At 40.9% G+C, this 18734-nt stretch overlaps 1 protein-coding gene across 8 annotated transcripts in view; it reads left to right on the plus strand.

Annotated features, from left to right (window-relative positions):
• Positions 1-13681, plus strand: part of PDE7B (phosphodiesterase 7B) — a 584077-nt gene extending 570396 nt beyond the window's left edge. For all 8 annotated transcript variants that reach the window (XM_047860044.1, XM_047860045.1, XM_047860043.1 and 5 more), the window contains 3 exons: positions 1162-1258; positions 5889-5969; positions 10009-13681. In XM_047860044.1, the coding sequence (XP_047716000.1) occupies positions 1162-1258; positions 5889-5969; positions 10009-10238 (408 nt within the window). In that variant the 3' untranslated portion in view covers positions 10239-13681. The remainder of the gene's footprint in view (positions 1-1161; positions 1259-5888; positions 5970-10008) is intronic.
• Positions 13682-18734: the final 5053 nt, after the last annotated feature.

The following is an 18734-nucleotide window of genomic DNA, read 5'->3' on the forward strand; positions in this document are numbered from 1 at the left end:
TTTGACCAGGGAAACTGAACCGCACCTTGCAGACTGAACAGAATAGTGTTTTTTTGTCCCATGCTTTCATGATGCCCCCTGCAGCTGTCCAAAGTGCCCCATCCCTCCCAGGAAATACCTCCCTCCCAGCTGTAGAACTACGTCTCCCTCCTTCTTTTTTTCCAAACTAGTCTTTCTAGTCCCTGAGTGTCACAACGATCAACCAGGTGTCTGGTTTTCCTGACTCCAGCCAAGTTGGGAGTTGCTGAAAGATTTGGCCTGAACATTTGCATTTCAAAGGGAAAGCTTGCTGACGCAAATGAATTGTAAATGAATTCCCAAAGGGCAGAACCTGGAGGACGCTTCTACCCCTTTCCTACTCCAGTAGTTACTGGCTTCCCCATTAACCGGGAAATAAAGGAACAATCAAATTTGTAAGTTAATATGATTGGGGCTTTCCCAGATGCCAGTGATTCTGTGATGCCAAGGAACTAGATCAAAACAAATAGGCACGGCTGGTGGGCAGGGCACGCTACCAGGAGCCCATCTCGGTGGTTGGTGAGGAAGGGTGAGAATCTACGTTTCTGGGAATTCATGGTAACCCTCTTAGGGTCAGCATTATTGACAAAAGCTGGCCTCCCCGATCCAGACCAGGGTGCGGTAAGCTTTGAGTTATCTTTGCAAACAACACACTCCAAGGTTTGATAGGACTTAGCTCCCTGGACTGCAGTATGAGCTTGCTTACTCACAGACACGGGCACAGGAGGGCAAATAAATTGAAGCGATACATGGAGTCTGTCAATGTGGCCACTGTGAGAATGAGGTCCAAATGATCTCACTTGAGCCTGACCGGGCCCCTGCGGCTTCCTTGCCCATGAAGGGTGGGGCAGTAGAAGGAGCCAGGCCATGGCTTTCCTTGGCCTACCCACCCCAAGCCTCCTCCAGGAAGCTCCGTGTCCTTGGACGGTGGCTCTTCTCTCCTTCTCATAGCTATAAAGTGGGAATTCTGAATGAAGGTTTTGTGCAGCGGTGAGTAAGTGCTGTTTCCTGAAGAGGCACTCTGTAAACACGGGCTTGGTACCTGAGGCACACTGGCGGGTCGGACAGCCCCTTGGGCTTCGGATACATTTGCTGCTGAAGGATCATCCTCTGACCATCTCTCCCTGCCCTGTCATTTCTCAGATCGCCTTGAAGTGTGCTGACATTTGCAATCCTTGTAGAATTTGGGAGATGAGCAAGCAGTGGAGTGAAAGGGTCTGTGAAGAATTCTACAGGCAAGGTTAGTACTGATCTGACAGCTGAGTTTTCAGTGCCCCTCTTCCTTTTAGGCATTTTTCCTAATAAAACAGGAAATGGCTAATCTATCATGACATTTGTTCTTTCATCAACTCTTATTATCGTAACCTTTCTCTTCCACTCTCTTGCAAACCATCCAGACCTTTTTTGGAAATAACTTAAAAATAAATAACAATGTCTTACTATGTGCAAACAGGTAGTAAAGAGAGGTGATAAAAATGAGCAAAAGTGGGAGATAAATGTGCGTGTGTGTGTATGTGTGTAATTTTTTAATGACTTTCCTCTGGATATAAGAATGTAAGGGACAGCTTGATTTTTACTCTGACCTTCATTTTAATGAGTTTAGCACAGCCTAAAGGCTAAATGCCATTTGGGGTCAATGTTTTCCACTCTGACGGGACTCAGACTCTGTCTCTAGTCCTTCCCCTGTCTTTCTTAAATAAAGTTAATGAAACAGAGCACAGCTGACCAAGAATTGAACTCATCCTCTCAAACATATTCAGTGAGAAGAGAAATGGCCCCGAGTTAGAGTATAAGTTTTAAGACATTAACCTCATTCAGAAATAAGACAATGAATTAGCCAACAGGATCTTGACACTGGGTGGGATATCGGCCTTTAAACCCAGCCTTATTTCTTCAGACCTGGTTTTGGTGCTCAGGATGTTTGTTCAGGGACAGCAGTGCCCTGATGTTAGTGACAGGATCGGGTTTGAGAGGCTGAGAACAAATGAAGCCTGAAGTGTCCCACATACCGGCTCCGTGGGGAGGTCAAGTAGCAACGGTGAGCCTTTTGGAGAAGCTTCCATCAAAAGATGTGTCAGTGACATTGAGATGGTCCCAAAGACACAAGACAAAGCAAAAGGGATTGGGTTCGTGTGGGGCCAGAAGGCTCTGGCCACTGTCTCTTTCACTCAGAGAAAAAGCGCTCGTGAAGTGCCCACAACCCTGTGTAATTTCATTTCAATTGAGTGTGAGTGGTTAGAAGTCAAAAGATCAGTTCTAGTTGCCTATGATATAAAATCTCCTCTGAGAGAAAACAAAGGAAACACGATGAAATTGGAGCAGGAGGTTTAGATTAGATAAGTATTTTCTTTATGATATAGAAAATACTGAAATGGCAACATGAGAGAAGGGCTAAGATCTTCATGTTTGGAAATCAAACAATGGGACAGGAAGGAGATTCTACTGTGTCCCTTTGGTTTTGACTCAGCCATGCAGTTGGCACTGTGGCAGTTTAACCCTTTCATTTGCTTATCTTGCATCCTATTTGGATTATAAGCAACTTGAGAAACAGGCCATGTCACTTGTGCCAAAAATAAGGCCCATGGAATGGGTGTATTGAAGTTACTAACTACGTGGATCAAAGGAAGGTAATCCATAAGATCTCACCAAAACCAGGTGTTGTCTAATAATATATGCACGTGCAGCATTGTAAGATGGAACAACCTAGAACATTTGTAACTCTAACCACGAAAGGTGAGCTACCATGCTCTTTGCTCTGGCATGTCAGGCAGAGAAAGGAATACAGAGAGGGTATGTCAGGTCCTTCTTATTTAATAGCATTATGGTTGAGCAGAAGTTCTGTCTGTTTAGAAAGAGAAAGACCAGACTCTCTGGTCATCCAAACTGCCTATCCTCCATACTGAATTAATTTTTGTAATCCTATAAGCATGATTCACATCATTTTGATTAATCTGATTCTGGCTCTCAGTTTAGGATTTGGGTTTCCACAGATTGCTCATAGTCTTGGCCAAAGTATCTTTAATGGTTCTTGATGTTGAGCAAAGGAAAACCTTTAAAATCACGGTTGAGGAGATAGCAGAAAAGAAGATGAAATCCCATGAATTAGGAAAACAGCATTAAATTCTGAGAGCAGAGATTAGGATTCTATACATCATTCGACCCCCTCCTCTCAATGTTTCAAGGAAGTGGAATCTCTGTCCTTTTGTAGCTATGAATTGATATCGTCTCAATCCACCAAGATTCCCAGAAGTTTGTATTGAATATCTGCTTCCAGCCTTGTGTAAACCTTAGCAAAACTGTTACTTTCCCTCTCTACAAAGCCCCATTGAGGCAGTCACGAAGGACACAAGAATTATAGTTAATGTTTAATAACCTCGAAAAACTGGGAAATAAATGTCCTTAAAGAGCGAAGTTATGCAATTTCCCCTTTGTATTCTCTACATTGATGAACAAACAATCTAAAATACACAGTGCTTTATAAGTACATGTTGAATAAGTTAATGAATAAATGATCTAATTGGGTGATCTCTAATGGTGGAGGTCACGGGAGAAGATCTGGTTCTCAGGAAGGCAGAATCTGAACTGGGTACTGAAGGATGCGTAGGGTCCTGTATTTTCCAACAGGGTACTCATGAAGCACTTGTGATTAGAAAAATTTAAATTAATTAAACAATTAAATTCAAATTTTAGTTCTTAGTTTTATTGATCAAATTGCAAAAAAGTAACTGTAGTGGGCCGTGCAGAGAACATTTCTGTCATTACAGAAAGTCCTTTTGGGCACTGCTGGTCTACATAAGGAGGGGTGGAAATGGACAAAGGCACTGAAAAGGGGACCTGCTTCACAGAACAACTTGGATCCACAGAAAATGAGAATGTGAGGATTTGTGGAGGCCCCTGTACACCAGGGGCCAAAAATGAGTTATTAATAAGTCAGACTGGAGTCGGGCAGAGTATAAGTAGGGAAAAAAGATACTCCAAGAAAGGAATAAACAGGATTTGACGCCTCAATATGGAGAGAGAATGGAAGGGAGAAATCAAAGAAGATTCCTCTAAAATGTCAAGCTTGACTGAAAAATCATAATTAACAGAATTATGGAGGAAAGGAGTAGAACCCATTTTAATATTAGAACTCATTTTAATATTAAATGGCGTCCTGCTCTGTCCTCAGAAGACTATTATCATCTCACTTCCCTGAATTCCTCAGGTTAAGCCATGTGATTTCCTCACATCAGTCTTGAGAATAACCAGGCCTCAGGGGACCCTGGGAGGCATGGCTACAATCTTAGAACAAGTGACAAATGTGTGGCATCTTTTAAGTTCTAGCTCAACAGTTAAGTGCAGACACATTGGGTGCAGACTTCGTAGGTTGAAATCCCCCTTTTACTAGCAATATGACTTGAGTGAAAATACTTCCTTTCATCTCCATTTCCTCATCTGTAAAGTGGGTATTATAATGAAGTTGTAATGAGGATTAAATTAATTAACATATGTAAAATGCTTAGCATAGTGCCTGGCACATAGTACGCATGATATAAATGTTACATTTATATTGCCTGTGGTTTAGAGGTGTACATTCACAGCTGTGAACTCAGCTAATGTTTCTGAGGACTAGCTTCTCTACTGATTAACCAGACTGTTTTCCCAATGCAAAAATTACCCATAATTTTTCATCCCCTGCAGGACTGATAAGGTATTCTGATAAAGCTTTACATGGTACATTTCTTCTTTGGTCTTCTAGCTGACAAAGGCATTAAAAAGAAATATTTGTCTGATTTTTATACTTTTTTAAAGCTTAGTTCCATTAGGTGAAACTAAATCAGAATAAAAGATAAGAAACTTTTAAGAAATGAAACAGAGGAACATAGGGGAAGGAAAGGAAAAATGAAATAAGATAAAAGCAGAGAGGGAGACAAACCATAAGAGACTCTGAAATATAGAGAACAAACTGAAGGTTGCTGGAGGGGAGGCGGAGGAGGGGATGGGCTAAATGGGTGATGGGCATTAGGAGGGCACTTGTTGGGATGAGCACCGGTGTTGTATGTAAGTGATGAATAACTAAAATCTACTCCTGGGGTACCTGGGTGGCTCAGTAAGTTAAGCGTTGGACTTCAGTTCAGGTCATGATCTCACATTTCATGAGTTCGAGTCACATCAGACTCTCTGCTGACACCTCAGATCCTGGAGCCTACTTCAGATTCTGTCTCCCACTCTCTCTGCTTCTCCCCCGCTCAACTCTGTCTCTCTCTGTCTCTCTCTCAAAAATAAACATTAAAAATTTTTTTTAAATAACTAAAAATAAAATCGACTCTTGAAACCAACACTACCCTATATTTTAACTAACATGAATTTAAATTTTAAAAAAATCTTTATTTCTGATTAACTTTGTAGCTACAGACCAGGATGTTCCTCAAATGAGATTTTCTAGTCCCTCTTCTCTGTCTCCTACCTACTTACTATTCCTGGTTGTTCAGAGGAAATCAGACTAGGGTCAGGCAGAGTGAAAGGCAGGGGCAGCATAAAATCTGTTCTCTTAACCTGTTACTTAAAGCCAGAACTTCCATTTCATGTAGGAAATTGCTCATTACTTGTATCCTTGTTTTTGTATATCTTGGTCAAAGTTTATTCTAGTCCCAGAGTGTACCTATTTACAAGGAACCTATTGTAAATGGTCATTGGCGCTCTGATATTTTAACTTTTCATGGAAACTACGAGAGCAAGGCAGGGCAAGTGGGGGGGGGGGGCGGTTCCTGATGAGAACAAAGCAGTGAATGGTAATTCTCAGAATAACTTCTTTGAACTAGAGGGTTAAGTAGCAACTCATTTTTTTTTTTACAAATTCTAGATTACCAATATTTCTTCTTCTTTCTTAGGTGACCTTGAACAGAAATTTGAACTGGAAATCAGTCCACTATGTAATCAACAGAAAGATTCAATTCCTAGTATACAAATTGGTGAGTTGAATTCAGTTTTAATTTTAAACAAATACTTTTGGCATCTCTGCCAAGTGACAAAGAAAAGAAGATCTACCCACAGCTTTTGAAAGATCCAAACTGGAGGCTTAATGAAGAGCCGAATCCAAATAAACACTCTAATCATGACTAATCTACTAGGTAATTACCAATGGAAAAATTATGAAAAATAGGGTAACGGCTTTGTTATAGACCCTTAACTAGCCTGTATTAACTTTGTAGTTCAAAATCAAATCAAAACCAAATAGCGTAGACGGAAACTAATAAGCATCATCTATTGGCTGCTGAAGAGCAGGTTAGTTCACACTCTCTCTGGGACTTGAAGAGTAGAAAGTCGGCAGGATCAACCTTTAGGACCCTTCCAGTCTGGCTCACTATCCTTCACCCCCTTTGCAATCCCAAGAGCCCATGCTCTGTGAGCTCTGCCATCCCTTGTGGCCCCGGGTCCCATGCTTCTTGACTCCCCACTTCCAAAACGTATTTTCAGTCTTATTCTCAAGTGTCCACTGCAGTAAACTGTTAAATTGTGATGCTAATGCATCTAAAATAATCATTACTGTAAGTTATGCATCAGATCGTTACACAAGTCAAACTGTGGAAACTTTAGGCACATAGGAAATATTTTTGATCCAGTAAGAATGTCTATCAGCTCTTAAAGCTCTCCACCAATTCCACCTACATTCAAAGCAAATCTTTTCCTGGAAGTTCCTTCCATTTAAAACCAAACTCAGCACTTTAAATTTTACCCATAAACTACAGCCCTCACATGCACGAGTCCTTGGTTTTCGCCAGTTCCCACAGACCTCAGAGAACTTAATGTATTCACAGTGCTGCAGACCTCTGCAAGGCTTGAGGCTTAAAGCCTCTACTTGGAAGGGAATTCGGCATCAGAAAAAACAAGCTGAAAATTAAGAAAGCCAGAGCAAGTTAGTCAAGTAATGATACGCCTATAATCACTAAGAGTCAAATCTAATCCACGACAGAGTCATAAAGTCATCTTCAGGAAATAGAAACCGAATTAATCTGGTTACAAAGATTTGAATGACATATGCAAATATTAAAATAGATATGTTGAAATTTTGGGATTATTGGTGAGCCATTTTTTTATCCAAATTGCCCTTAGTATTGTCATGGTGTTTTTACAATTAAATTGATTCTTCCACCCAAAAAAGGAAAGGGTGGGAGCATTATAAAAAAACAAAACCCGGGAAGAATCCAGGGTGATAACATAGCTACAGAGTTGCTGGGGCAGTGGGGGAAGGGATCAGCATCCACAGAAACGCAGCCTTGGTCCCCTTGGATCAGATAGTCTCCTCCCGTTGCTTTAATTATGGAGGTTTTGCAGATGTGATCTGAAAGGAGCAGACCCTGTCCAAAATCCTAACCCCACGGCCTCATTTGTTAAGCTCTGGCTAGAAAGAAATTTGCCAGGCTCCTGTTAAAGACATTTTGTGAAAATTGTTCACATTGTTAAGCACACAACCTGGATTTGCAAGACAGACCTGATTTTAGAGACTCTACCCTGTTGTTGTCATGAGAACACACTTATTTTGTCAGATCCTATGTCCTGGTTTTCAGCACAGGAAAATGTGGTTACCATAGATACCTGTTTTTAAAATGGGGTGGGGATTGGCTGAATAGGAAAATCTCCTGGATGCTACATTAGCACACCAATAATAAAGAGAAAGAGAAGGTAATTATAAAACAACCCTTCCTACGTAAATCTTTGTCTCCGTTCCACACCTCCCAGCTCTGTAGGGTCAGTGTTGGGAGGTGTGGTGTGAAGGGATAGACGAGGCTAAACTGGAAAAATCCAAATAGATAGACAGAGCCTAATGGGAGCTCTAGGCTTCAGCTCCCCAGACAAGGATTTTGCCAGCAGGTCCTAAGTAATGCAGCTCTTTCTTCTGTCCTGATTCTCCCTGGGACTGAAACTGTCCCCTCCACAGTGAGAATCTCCTGAGTGCCATCTCAGGTTTAGATCTGATTTTCTGTTTAAGTAATTGATATTAACCCAAGAGGAAGTGGGGTTAAAAATCTCTTTCCCTCTCTCCATCAAATTCTGCGTTTTTTAAAAAGAAGACATTAAATCAAATGAATCTCTAATTGGTGAAATCTATAGAAGGAGGAAGAGAAAGAGGCTTGCCTTCAATCCCTATTTACTCTGAGGCCATCATTTCTCGCTTCCCCCAATTCCAACCCACCAGGAGGACAAAATCCAGGCAAAGTCAGCCCATCGCTTGCATAGAAGAGAAAGGTTAGCACAATGCGCTGGGAACGGGTAGAACAGGTTCCCAAATCTAATCGTGCAGAAGCCATCTTTCATTTGGAAAACTGCCCCCTGGTGTCTATTCAGGCTTCAAAATGGCTTTCCTATCTACTAGGAAAGGTCTTTATATTGGACAAGTAGAAATCCAGAGGTATAATTTCAAAGTAACTTCAGGAAGAAAATGAGTTGATGTTGAAGTACCAGATTTTTAAATGTTAGATTTGTAGCTTTTTTATATTAAGGTAAATTTTATAAATATTTACACTTTAAGCTTTAGAATAGCATAATTTTGTGAACTATCTTTAATATCTAATCTCTCTTAAGGTGGAAGATATTAGAAATTAAATATAGAGGTTGTTGGGGCGCCTGGGTGGCTCAGTCGGTTAAGCATCCGACTTCAGCTCAGGTCACGATCTCGCGGTCTGTGAGTTCGAGCCCCGCGTCGGGCTCTGGGCTGATGGCTCCGAGCCTGGAGCCTGCTTCCGATTCTGTGTCTCCCTCTCTCTCTGCCCCTCCCCCATTCATGCTCTGTCTCTCTCTGTCTCAAAAATAAATAAACGTTAAAAAAAAAATTAGAGGTTGTGAAGAAAATGAAGAAAATTCAGGAATAAGAAACAAGAAAATTTAAGAAGGAAATCCTTGCTTGCTGACTCCCTATATACCATATCAAACTACAGAAGTCACTAGCTTAAACTTGGATTATCTAAAATGATTTCATAATATTTAAATCATATTTAAGATGAGATAATGCAGAAGTGTAAAATAATATTTTGCATTTCTGCATCCTTTTTCCGTCTCTATAGCATCCTCAAAGGCCAAGTATTTGCTGTTTGTTCAATAAAAAGATCAAGTCAAGCCTTTATAATTTATGCCCTTGTAAACATTCGGGGTCAGTTGTTGGAAAGTTTGTTATGCTGAAAAGCACTTGCCTTTTCTCCCCACACCTATATTTCAAGAACATACAATAAGACCTAAATATGTCCAAGTTTGTGATGATTCCAATAACTCCAGCCTAGACTGAAAGTCCTTCTCTGCTTTAATAAATCATGTTTAATATGGAAAGTACACTAACATTGAAACATGATTAGAAAGCAACAAGTCTAAACTAATTAAGAGAATAGAGATATCTAATATCAACCAATTTTATCTGGTCATTGAAGTAGGGATTTTATGTGCATATTGAAAATGAATGAACTTCTATTTACCTACATTTAGTGGTTAACATAATTGATAGTAAGACAAAACTATAAATCAATACTCTTGAAAAAATATCCTACAGGGTAAACATATGAATTCTTCAGATGGTCTAAATCAATGATGTGGTATCATTTGCCCTTTCCTCCCCTCCCCCACCCTCCCTCCTTAGCTCCAACACAGACTTTTTCCTACCTTTCTCCTTATATGTCTTTCTCCCTCAGCAAATAATAATAGCCAATATTTATTGAGGATTTACTGTGCACCAGGAACTTTCTAAGCCTCTCACCTGTGTTGTTATTTCATTGTCATAACAGCCCTGTGGGTTTGGCACTCTTCCTAGCTCCTTTTTACAGATGAGGAAACTGAGGCCCGAGAGGTTAAGAAACGAGCCCAAGGTGACATATCTGGTGCTCCTAAACTGAGGATAGGGGCCATCTCATCTTTTTTTGCCTTCACTTCTCTGGGTCACAGAGTGGAGTCCCGATTGGGTCTGGGAGGGAGAAGACGTGGGTTTTACCGCCTTTATGGAGCTGAGCTTGGCCTCGCCTGTTCTAGGTTTCATGACCTACATCGTGGAGCCGCTTTTCCGGGAATGGGCCCGTTTCACTGGAAACAGCACCCTGTCGGAGAACATGCTAAGCCACCTCTCACACAACAAAGCCCAGTGGAAGAGTCTGTTGCCCACGCAGCACAGAAGCAGCAGTGGTGGTGGGGGCAGCCCCGACCATGCAGGCCAAGGGACCGAGAATGAGGAGCAGACTGTGACCAAAGGCAACGCCCCGTAGTCCCAGCCAGCCTGCCCCTGCTCTGCACACGGAGAAGGAGAACCTCCTTGAGCAGAGGCCTCCTGACAGGGTGAAAGCTCTGAGGGGGTTCCTGCCAATAAGCCCAGCCACCTCGTGGCTGCCGTCCTGGGGCTCTTTGGAATGCTACCCTCCTCTATTTTCCTGCCTCCTCTCCTCTTTTCGAGTGTACAGAAGCCATCCGTCATCTCAGCACTAGCTGCCGAAATAAAGCAACTCCATTTAGGAACGTGGGAGCTAATGAGGGGCAGGCCTGCCCCTCCAGGAGAAGACTGGGGAGTCAGAAAGAGGTGCTTCTGCCATGTTCCCCTCGGGCCCTGGGTCCCACTGTGACAGGTGACCGTCGCTAAGGCCAGAGCATTTTAGTGTTAGCCATCTGACTGCTGATCTGCATGACAAAAACACCAGCATCTTTGGAGCTCCAAGGAGATGGGTCTTGAGTGCAAGCGCACAAACCAGAGCGTGAGAGAAAGTACCTTCTATTTTAATAATAATTCTTATGATAAAAATAATAATAAATCTTTTTAACTTTTCTATTTGATGCACTAGACAATGGATCTAAAACTTTGGACTAAAAGATTACTCAGTGTACCCAAACTTGAACAGGGGGTTCATAGTTTTTTGTTACTGACTTTATGCCACTTTGGGTCAGAGATTCGGCATCTCCTCAATGTAAGAAACCACGTTTCCCATCCCTTCCGAGGGGAAGGTGCTTACAGTTCATTCCTTTGCACCATTAGCCAATCTGTCTTTTATCAATAACTCAGATTCAGTGACACGTTTATATGCACACATGTACATTTTCTGTAAATACCAAGCGCTACTGATTCCCATGCCAAAATACATGAGTATTATGGGATTGCTACCTGTATAAACAATGGCACTGTGAACAGAATACTGTTAGTTTTAATACAAGAGAATGCGTGTGTAAATAGGATATAGAGTTTATTAATATACGATTGTTTGCAGATAAAGGCCTTAACTTTAAACGTCTTTCATCTTCTGAAAGCTGCCCAACGTAAATCCTCACAGAACTGCCTTCCCGTGTCCATCTTTCTGCTTTCCGGCTAAGGTCACAAACCAAAACTGAATAAAGTCTTTGAGGAAATATTTTGGAAACTTCACATGCATTCCGCTTGAGACCATAGTGTTTAATCTATGGCACCAGGCACCGTTTCCTCAGATTAATGAGACGTTTCAACAAGCCTGAAGTCACTTTTCAACACAGCGATGTTGCACACTCTGTTCTAACAAGCCAGCTGATTAGCTTGCGTTTGTGTGACTCTTGTCTTGGACCGTGGCGGTGTGTCAACCTTGCAGGAGACATGGCAGGTCTCGCAAACCTTCTATGACCCTGTCACCTAATCATCAGGGAACTTCCTGCTCTCCCACCACACTCTTCTCTGTCATGGCTACAGTACCAAAGCACCTTTGGTTTATGGTTGGCGTGCATTTCTTTGGTGTTAATAGTAACTGGATTTTTCTTTTTCCTTAATTTCATGTGAGCAACTACCTAACTGTTTAGCTGAAGTTAACATTATCTGAGTAAAGAAAACGATTTCGGTTTTCTGACCGAATTTCTCATTCCGCCAGGTCATTGTGGTTAATTGCAGTTCTAGCGAACGGAGTCATTTTGTTGGCATTTTGTTGGCATTTTTTCTCCAGACACTTGGTCAGAAAACCAGTTTGCTACAGCATCCTCCTCTAGTGGCTACACTCTGTGCATTCAACCTTTTCCTTAGAAGTTCGAGCATAACTAACGTTAGATGAAAATTGGCATGCCCGTTTCTTCTTACCTTAAATCATGTTGAAGTGGGTCAACGGTATTATGATCATTTCTGCCACTATCAAGCTGTTTGGCAAACTACGAAATGACAGCTCTCATTTCCTATGTGCAACTGTTGTGGGGGGTTTTTTTCCTCCTAACATACCCATGAAATGTTAGAAACTTGACTGGTTTGTAATACGTTTCTGTAGAGAGACTGAAGTGTGCAGAGTTAAGGTTTAAGGGAAATTTTGGAGAGTTGGTTATATTTTCATTAAAGTAGGAGAGATTGTCAGATGGTACTAAAGAAAGTGTGAAAACCTCATGAAATGGGTGGGTGATAAGTTGAAATTGTTGATATGGGTAAGAGAGAAGTTGTGAAATCTTAACACCAACTTTTTTTTTCTTTCCATAATAACTATGAACTGACACATGATTCTTTGTTGCTTTAATCCTCTGAAGCTCTCAGCTTGGTGAGGCCCCAAAAGAGAAAATGTTGAATGTATTCCTGCTTCCAAATCTCTCTTACTTTGGTTTGATGGTGCAGAGAGGGCTTCTGAGTGGTCTGTGTTTAACGTTCAGGAGATCAAGTGAAGGAAAGCAATTGTCGAGGATGACATAGTAAAGAAGGAAGACACTATTTAGCTACTGGGGCCTCTATCTTGGGTTTAGGAAATGGACTTTGTGTAAATTATATTTATATTGTAACTTAAATAAATAAGATTGGAGGCATTTTCAGTAGTTCCAGGTTTATAGGACAAAAGTGTCTATGTCACTATTAGGTCTTGAAGAAGAGCTCACAGAGAAAACTACCAAATACCCAACAGTTACGTCTATGAAGCAGCTACTCGTACAATAAAAATTTGAAGTGAAACGAGACATTATGCATAAACTAGATGCATTTTTGTCCTTCTCTCAGCCATCTGGAGTTTTCTTGAGTTCCTCATGTGTTGGCAAAAAAAAAAAAAAAAAAAGAATGTGAAAACTTTTTTCTTGCCTACTAGTGGCTCTCTTTCAATAGGAGGAGTTCAATTACTAGTTAAGACACAGCTGTTGGATCGTCCATGGATTTTAAATTTATATTCTTCTTCTGGTCCACGGACCATCAATAGTTGACTTACCGAGTTTAATTCTGTCATTACATGAGAAGAAAGGAATCAAAGGGCTATTTTTAGTAAGTAAAGTAAAGATCAAATTAAGAAAGAGAGAATATATATCACTGCCAGGCCTGATCGTCAAAGCCTGCTTCTCCTTTAACAGCATTCGTGAATAGGCCGAATCCTGTTCATGAAGCCCTGACCTACCCATAACTCCCTCTAGGCTGAGTAAAAATCCTGCTCTGTTTCTACTTGCTTAAGGCTTCCCACAAAGGCATTTGGACTGTGTCCTGCAACACTGTCTTCAGATAGTGCTTCCTACAAAACACAGATTTGTTTTGTAATCTTCTCATGTTAAATCAGATCTGCTCACTGATGTGAATTTGATTATGAGCTTGTGTCTCACTGTATTTCTAATGCTTTGTTCTTTTAAGCAAACCCTAAAACTTGTGTTGTTTTGTGTACACATGTGAGATTTGGGGAAAAAAAACAAAAAAAAAAACCTTGTGAGTTTTGCCCAAAATGTGACCTAAGTATCCATTGGCATGTCTCAATGAATAATTAAAAATAAAGATAATTTCTTAAAAACATCAAGGTATGAAAATATGCTGATTCTCACCAGGGAGCATATTACTAGCCAACCAATCAGATTCAACAGAAAAGGTCCACTGCTCAAGATGGGAAATTTTCGAGGGGAAAAAGACACACAGGTACACATACGGTCTCCATGTGACTCACTCTATTTGGGGCTGCAGAAGTAGCCATGTCCATGAAAGTATCACTTGGCAGTTAATCCCAAGTTTGGGAAAGAGGGCTCTCTATCACCGGTCAGTTCTACACTTCCCCTGACTCCTGATATTTTTCTGTTTCACATTTGTCAAACTCATATATGAGTGAGAATGAGGTAAAGACATAGCAGACTTAATTCAATAATTGCTTGTGAAAAATATGGTCTCGCATTTCAGGACCGGGAGCCATCAAGAACAATAGAACAGTTCATGCAGGACAACTGAGTACCCTAAACCCATCTGGACATAGAGGAGAAAAGAAAAAAAAAACAACAAAAAACACCACCCTTATTTCCCAGAAACAACCTTGTATCTACATACTGTTCTCAAGTCCCTTTTATTTAAGATTGGATTCAGAATCTCATTAATTCCTTAATGCTTCCCTATGTCCGAATATAAAGACACTTTTTCACTTGTGGATAGTCTATATCATAAAATCAAAAATCAAAATTGAGACCTCAATGGTTTTCCAAGTAAAAGTCAGGCGTGATTTTCAAATGTACCCGGGAACCTCGCCGAAACATTGTGAAATAAGTCAAGCCTGTGTGAGCGATTGAATTTTGATTTGGCAGATATGGATTGAGTACCTACTGTGTGCCAAAAGTTGCACTAGATACTTGGGATAAAAAAAACGCTCCATTTCTGCAAAAGCATTTAGACTGTAACAAAGACTGGATTGCCAGTGAATGCTTCTTAGAGAATCTGCGAGAACATCTGTGGGGATTCAACCACAGCCAAAGCGCTCTCCTGACACGCAGCATAACAGAACACAGATAATCTTTGGACACTGTAGGGGCCAAGGGCAGGCTGCCCCAAAATGTTCCACTTCAACATATTGATCATTTTATTTTATTTTTTTTTTAGTTCAACTTTATTTATTTATTTATTTATTTTAATTTACGTCCAAATTAGTTAGCATATAGTGAAACAATGATTTCAGTAGATTCCTTAATGCCCCTTACCCATTTAGCCCATCCCCCCTCCCACACACCCTCCAGCAACCCTCTGTTTGTTCTCCATATTTAAGAGTCTCTTATGTTTTGTCCCCCTCCCTGTTTTTATATTATTTTTGCTTCCCTTCCCTGTGTTCATCTGTTCTGTGTCTTAAAGTCCTCATATGAGTGAAGTCATATGATATTTGTCCCTCCCTAATTTAGCTTAGCATAATGCCCTCCAGTTCCATCCACGTAGTTGCAAATGGCAAGATTTCATTCTTTTTGATCGCCGAGTAATACTCCACTGTATATAAGTGTATTGATCATTTTAAATAAAAGTCACTCAAGTGACAGCCTGTGTAAGAAGGACACTCAGATCCTCCTCTGTCCCCGTGAAAAGCAGGAAATAAATCTCCCATTTGAGAGGTGCCCTCCCCATACCAAGAGATAGACACATCCTTGTCACCAGAGATGGGAAATTTAGAGCCAAGAAGGCTGTATAAACAACCTTTTTTACTCTTTACTAATTTGCCACCTCAGCCCAAATTCTGTTTAGCATCCCTTACTAACTGAAGCTTCCAAAGTTAAGTTTTCTTCATGCCGCCAACTCCTTGCAGATTTATTGTCTCTTTGTCTAGAGAGTATAAAACTGCCTGCCTTGGTCGTTTCTTGAGGTCTCCATTTCATTATTGGGCCTCCATGCGCATGTAATAAAACTTTAGGCTTTTCTCCTGTTAGTCTGTCTCGTGTAAATTTAATTCTTAGTTCAGCCAGAAGAACCTTGGACCGAGGAAAATCTCTTCCTTTCCTTCAAGACGAAAGGGGGTCCCAACCTTGATTCTGTCACTTATTCATTCTGTGACTTCAGGGAGGTTACTGAACCCCTAAAAAATTATTTCCAGACAGTAATACCTTTTATAGTATTGTGGTGGCGATTAGAAGAGGCCGTACCAAAAACACCAAGCACCGCCTCTGGTTCATGGTAGGCTGTCAAGGCATGCGAGTTCTCTCCTCATCAACGACGAGAAGCTTGGCAAAGAGCCATTCACACATGGGTAAGAATGTGAAGAATGTATGGGGGGAAAATACAGTAGAGAAATGCTGGTGATTCCATGTTAGGAACTCAAACTCGTGTTTACTTTTTTTATTTTTAAACAGATTGGCTTATTTATTTGCAAGGTTGGGTAAAAAGATCCGTTGCTCAAATGAAAACGCTGGGTCAGCCGCAGACTACCTTTGCTTAGCCTTCTACACTCTAGAGGGGAAGATACTGGATCTTTTGTTTGCTGTTCTGTCAGACGTTTCTGTGGAGGAAACAGCTCCCAAAACCAAAGTGAGAATCATTTATCTCCCTTGTATCTATGCCACCAAAGTGCTAATTCCGGCTGGTGATGGCTCTGGTCCTCTGTGTCAGGCCCTGGAAGGTTTGCTGGCTCCACAGGCTCCCCTCGAGGGCACACGAGTGGACGCCTCTCGGATGCACACACCTCACATTTCCAGACACATTCTCAGCCATTGCTCGTGGTCTGTCCCGAACAGGACGGAAAACAGAGGCACTTCGCAAGTAACACCCTGGCAGAGAAGGGGAAAGACTCAGTCCTGCCTCCACGAGCATATAATGGACATTTGAGTAATGACTAAACAAGAAGCTTTTAGCTACAAAACAGTCTGCGATGGATTTTTTTTTTTCAATTAAGCCAGAGATATTGTTAGGAAAAGTCTAAGTTTTAGCTGATATGATTTGAACATCCATTATTGCCTTCTCTTCGTCATCCAAGCAACAGTGTGTTTTTGATTCAATTGCCTGAAATGTTTTAAATTCTAGTTAATTAAATGCAAGATTTAATCTTCAAGAGTTCTCCCTCCCCCTTTTTTAAAAAGCAATGTAGCAGAGTTTTAAAAGTGTGGGCTTTGGGGTCAGACAGACCAGAATTCAAATCCCTCGTGATCACTTGCTGGTTAACACCAGGCAGACAATTTAGTCCCTCTGAGTCTCCATTTCCTCACATGTGAAATGAGAGTGGCACCTACCTTCTTGTTGGTTGTGACGTCAAAATTAGAAAACATACATAAAATATATAACGTGGTTTCTAATAGAGGGTCTTCAACAAATGTAAACTACATCATTTAAAACAGGGGCGCCTGGGTGGCTCAGTCGGTTGAGCGTCCAGCTTCAGCTCAGGTCATGATCTCACCGTTTGTGAGTTCGAGCCCCACGTCGGTCTTTGTGCTGACAGCTCAGAGCCTGGAGCCTGCTTCAGATTCTGTGTCCCCCCCTCTCTCTCTGCCCCACCCCGGCTTGTGCTCTGTCTCTCTCTGTCTTTCAAAACTGAATAAACATAAAAAAAATTTTTTTTAAACAAACCTACAAAGTGAGAGTTGGGATATATCTTTCACTTTCTCTAGGTTGTACACTTTTTGTGCAAAAGAAAACACAAGAAGCATTAATAGACTTTGGGCACAATTATATCTATAGGTGACCAGCTTGACCATAAAATAACCCTTATAAAATGCAGACAAAATATTATAAAAATATTTCTAAAAGAAGACAGTGTTCTTGGGGCACTAAGGATACACTGATAAGACCAGGGAATATAAGGAACTGTCTTTTCTGATTATAAAGTAAATACTCTTCAGCCCAGGCAGAGAGGACTTTTAATCTAAGCTCTTCATAGAATTGATGATACCACAATCCTGGCTAGAGAAAAGGTTTAGTTAGTAGACAAAACGTGATATCTTGTCAAGTTTTCACGAATTCCACTCATACCCTATAAATCCTATCTATAGAAGTTTCCAGCGGTTTGTCCCCGTGCAACTTCCTCAGATCCTTCTGTCTATGGACAGCAGAGGCAGACAAGTCAGTTATGGTCTCTGTAAATAGGTGACCCTAAAATGGATCCTGCTCCTTTAAACTAACATTTTCAAAATTGCTTAAAAATGTGTGTGCCAAAAGTTGTGTAGGCATTACCTGGAAGAAAAAAAAAAGTCTTCACAGCCAAGGAAGTTTCAGGAACAATGGCTTAAGCACACAGGTTTCCTTTCTGCATAGTTCTCAGAGCCTCCGATATGCTAATGGACATCTCAACAAGATGATGTGGATGGCGTTGTTGGTTTGGATCTAATATCGGTTTCATATCATGAAGTCTTCCTTGACCACACCAAGCCAGGATGATTCCCCTATTCGTCATTTTACTGCCCTAGTATTGTTAGTGACTATTACTTGTTATTAGTGGGGTGTGTGTGTGTGTGTGTGTGTGCGTGCGTGTATGTTCTGCCCAGCTTGAGATGTAGTATAACATTGTGGTTAGTTTGCCTGAGTTTGCGGATGATTTTACCACTTACTAGACGTCTGACCTTGGGACAAGTTTCCCAACTTGTTGTGCCTTACCTTTTGCAATGATAAAATGATAATTAAAAATGTGACCCATTTCATAGAGTTTTTGAAGATTAAAAAAGGGTTCATGCACGCAAAGCACTCTGGGCAGTGCCTGGCTCATGGAAAGCACTCAGTAAGTGTTGGCAGAAACCAACATCTCCCTTGCCCCTGCGTCACCCTCTCAAATCAGATTTGTAAGTTCCTTGATAACAGGATAACCATCTTTTTAAGTACATTCTCCTATAATACAGCACAGAAGGTCCTGAATAAATACTTCGTAAATGAAGGAATATATTTCGATTGATAAAGTGAAAATCCTATCAGAATAATAAGCTAACATTTAAACCCAAACAAATGAGTTCCAATTGCAACAATAAATGTCCAAATAATTTGAATGTAAATGTTGTTTTTCAGGTACACACATTGCTACCTGATAATTTTCTTCTTTCTAAGAACATGGTTTTGGGAAAAAAATAGGTTTTCTTCTCCTAGTTTATGAGTCTACTCTTCTGAGTGG

Source organism: Prionailurus viverrinus, chromosome B2 (genome assembly GCF_022837055.1).
Source record: "Prionailurus viverrinus isolate Anna chromosome B2, UM_Priviv_1.0, whole genome shotgun sequence".
Lineage (NCBI taxonomy): Eukaryota > Metazoa > Chordata > Mammalia > Carnivora > Felidae > Prionailurus > Prionailurus viverrinus.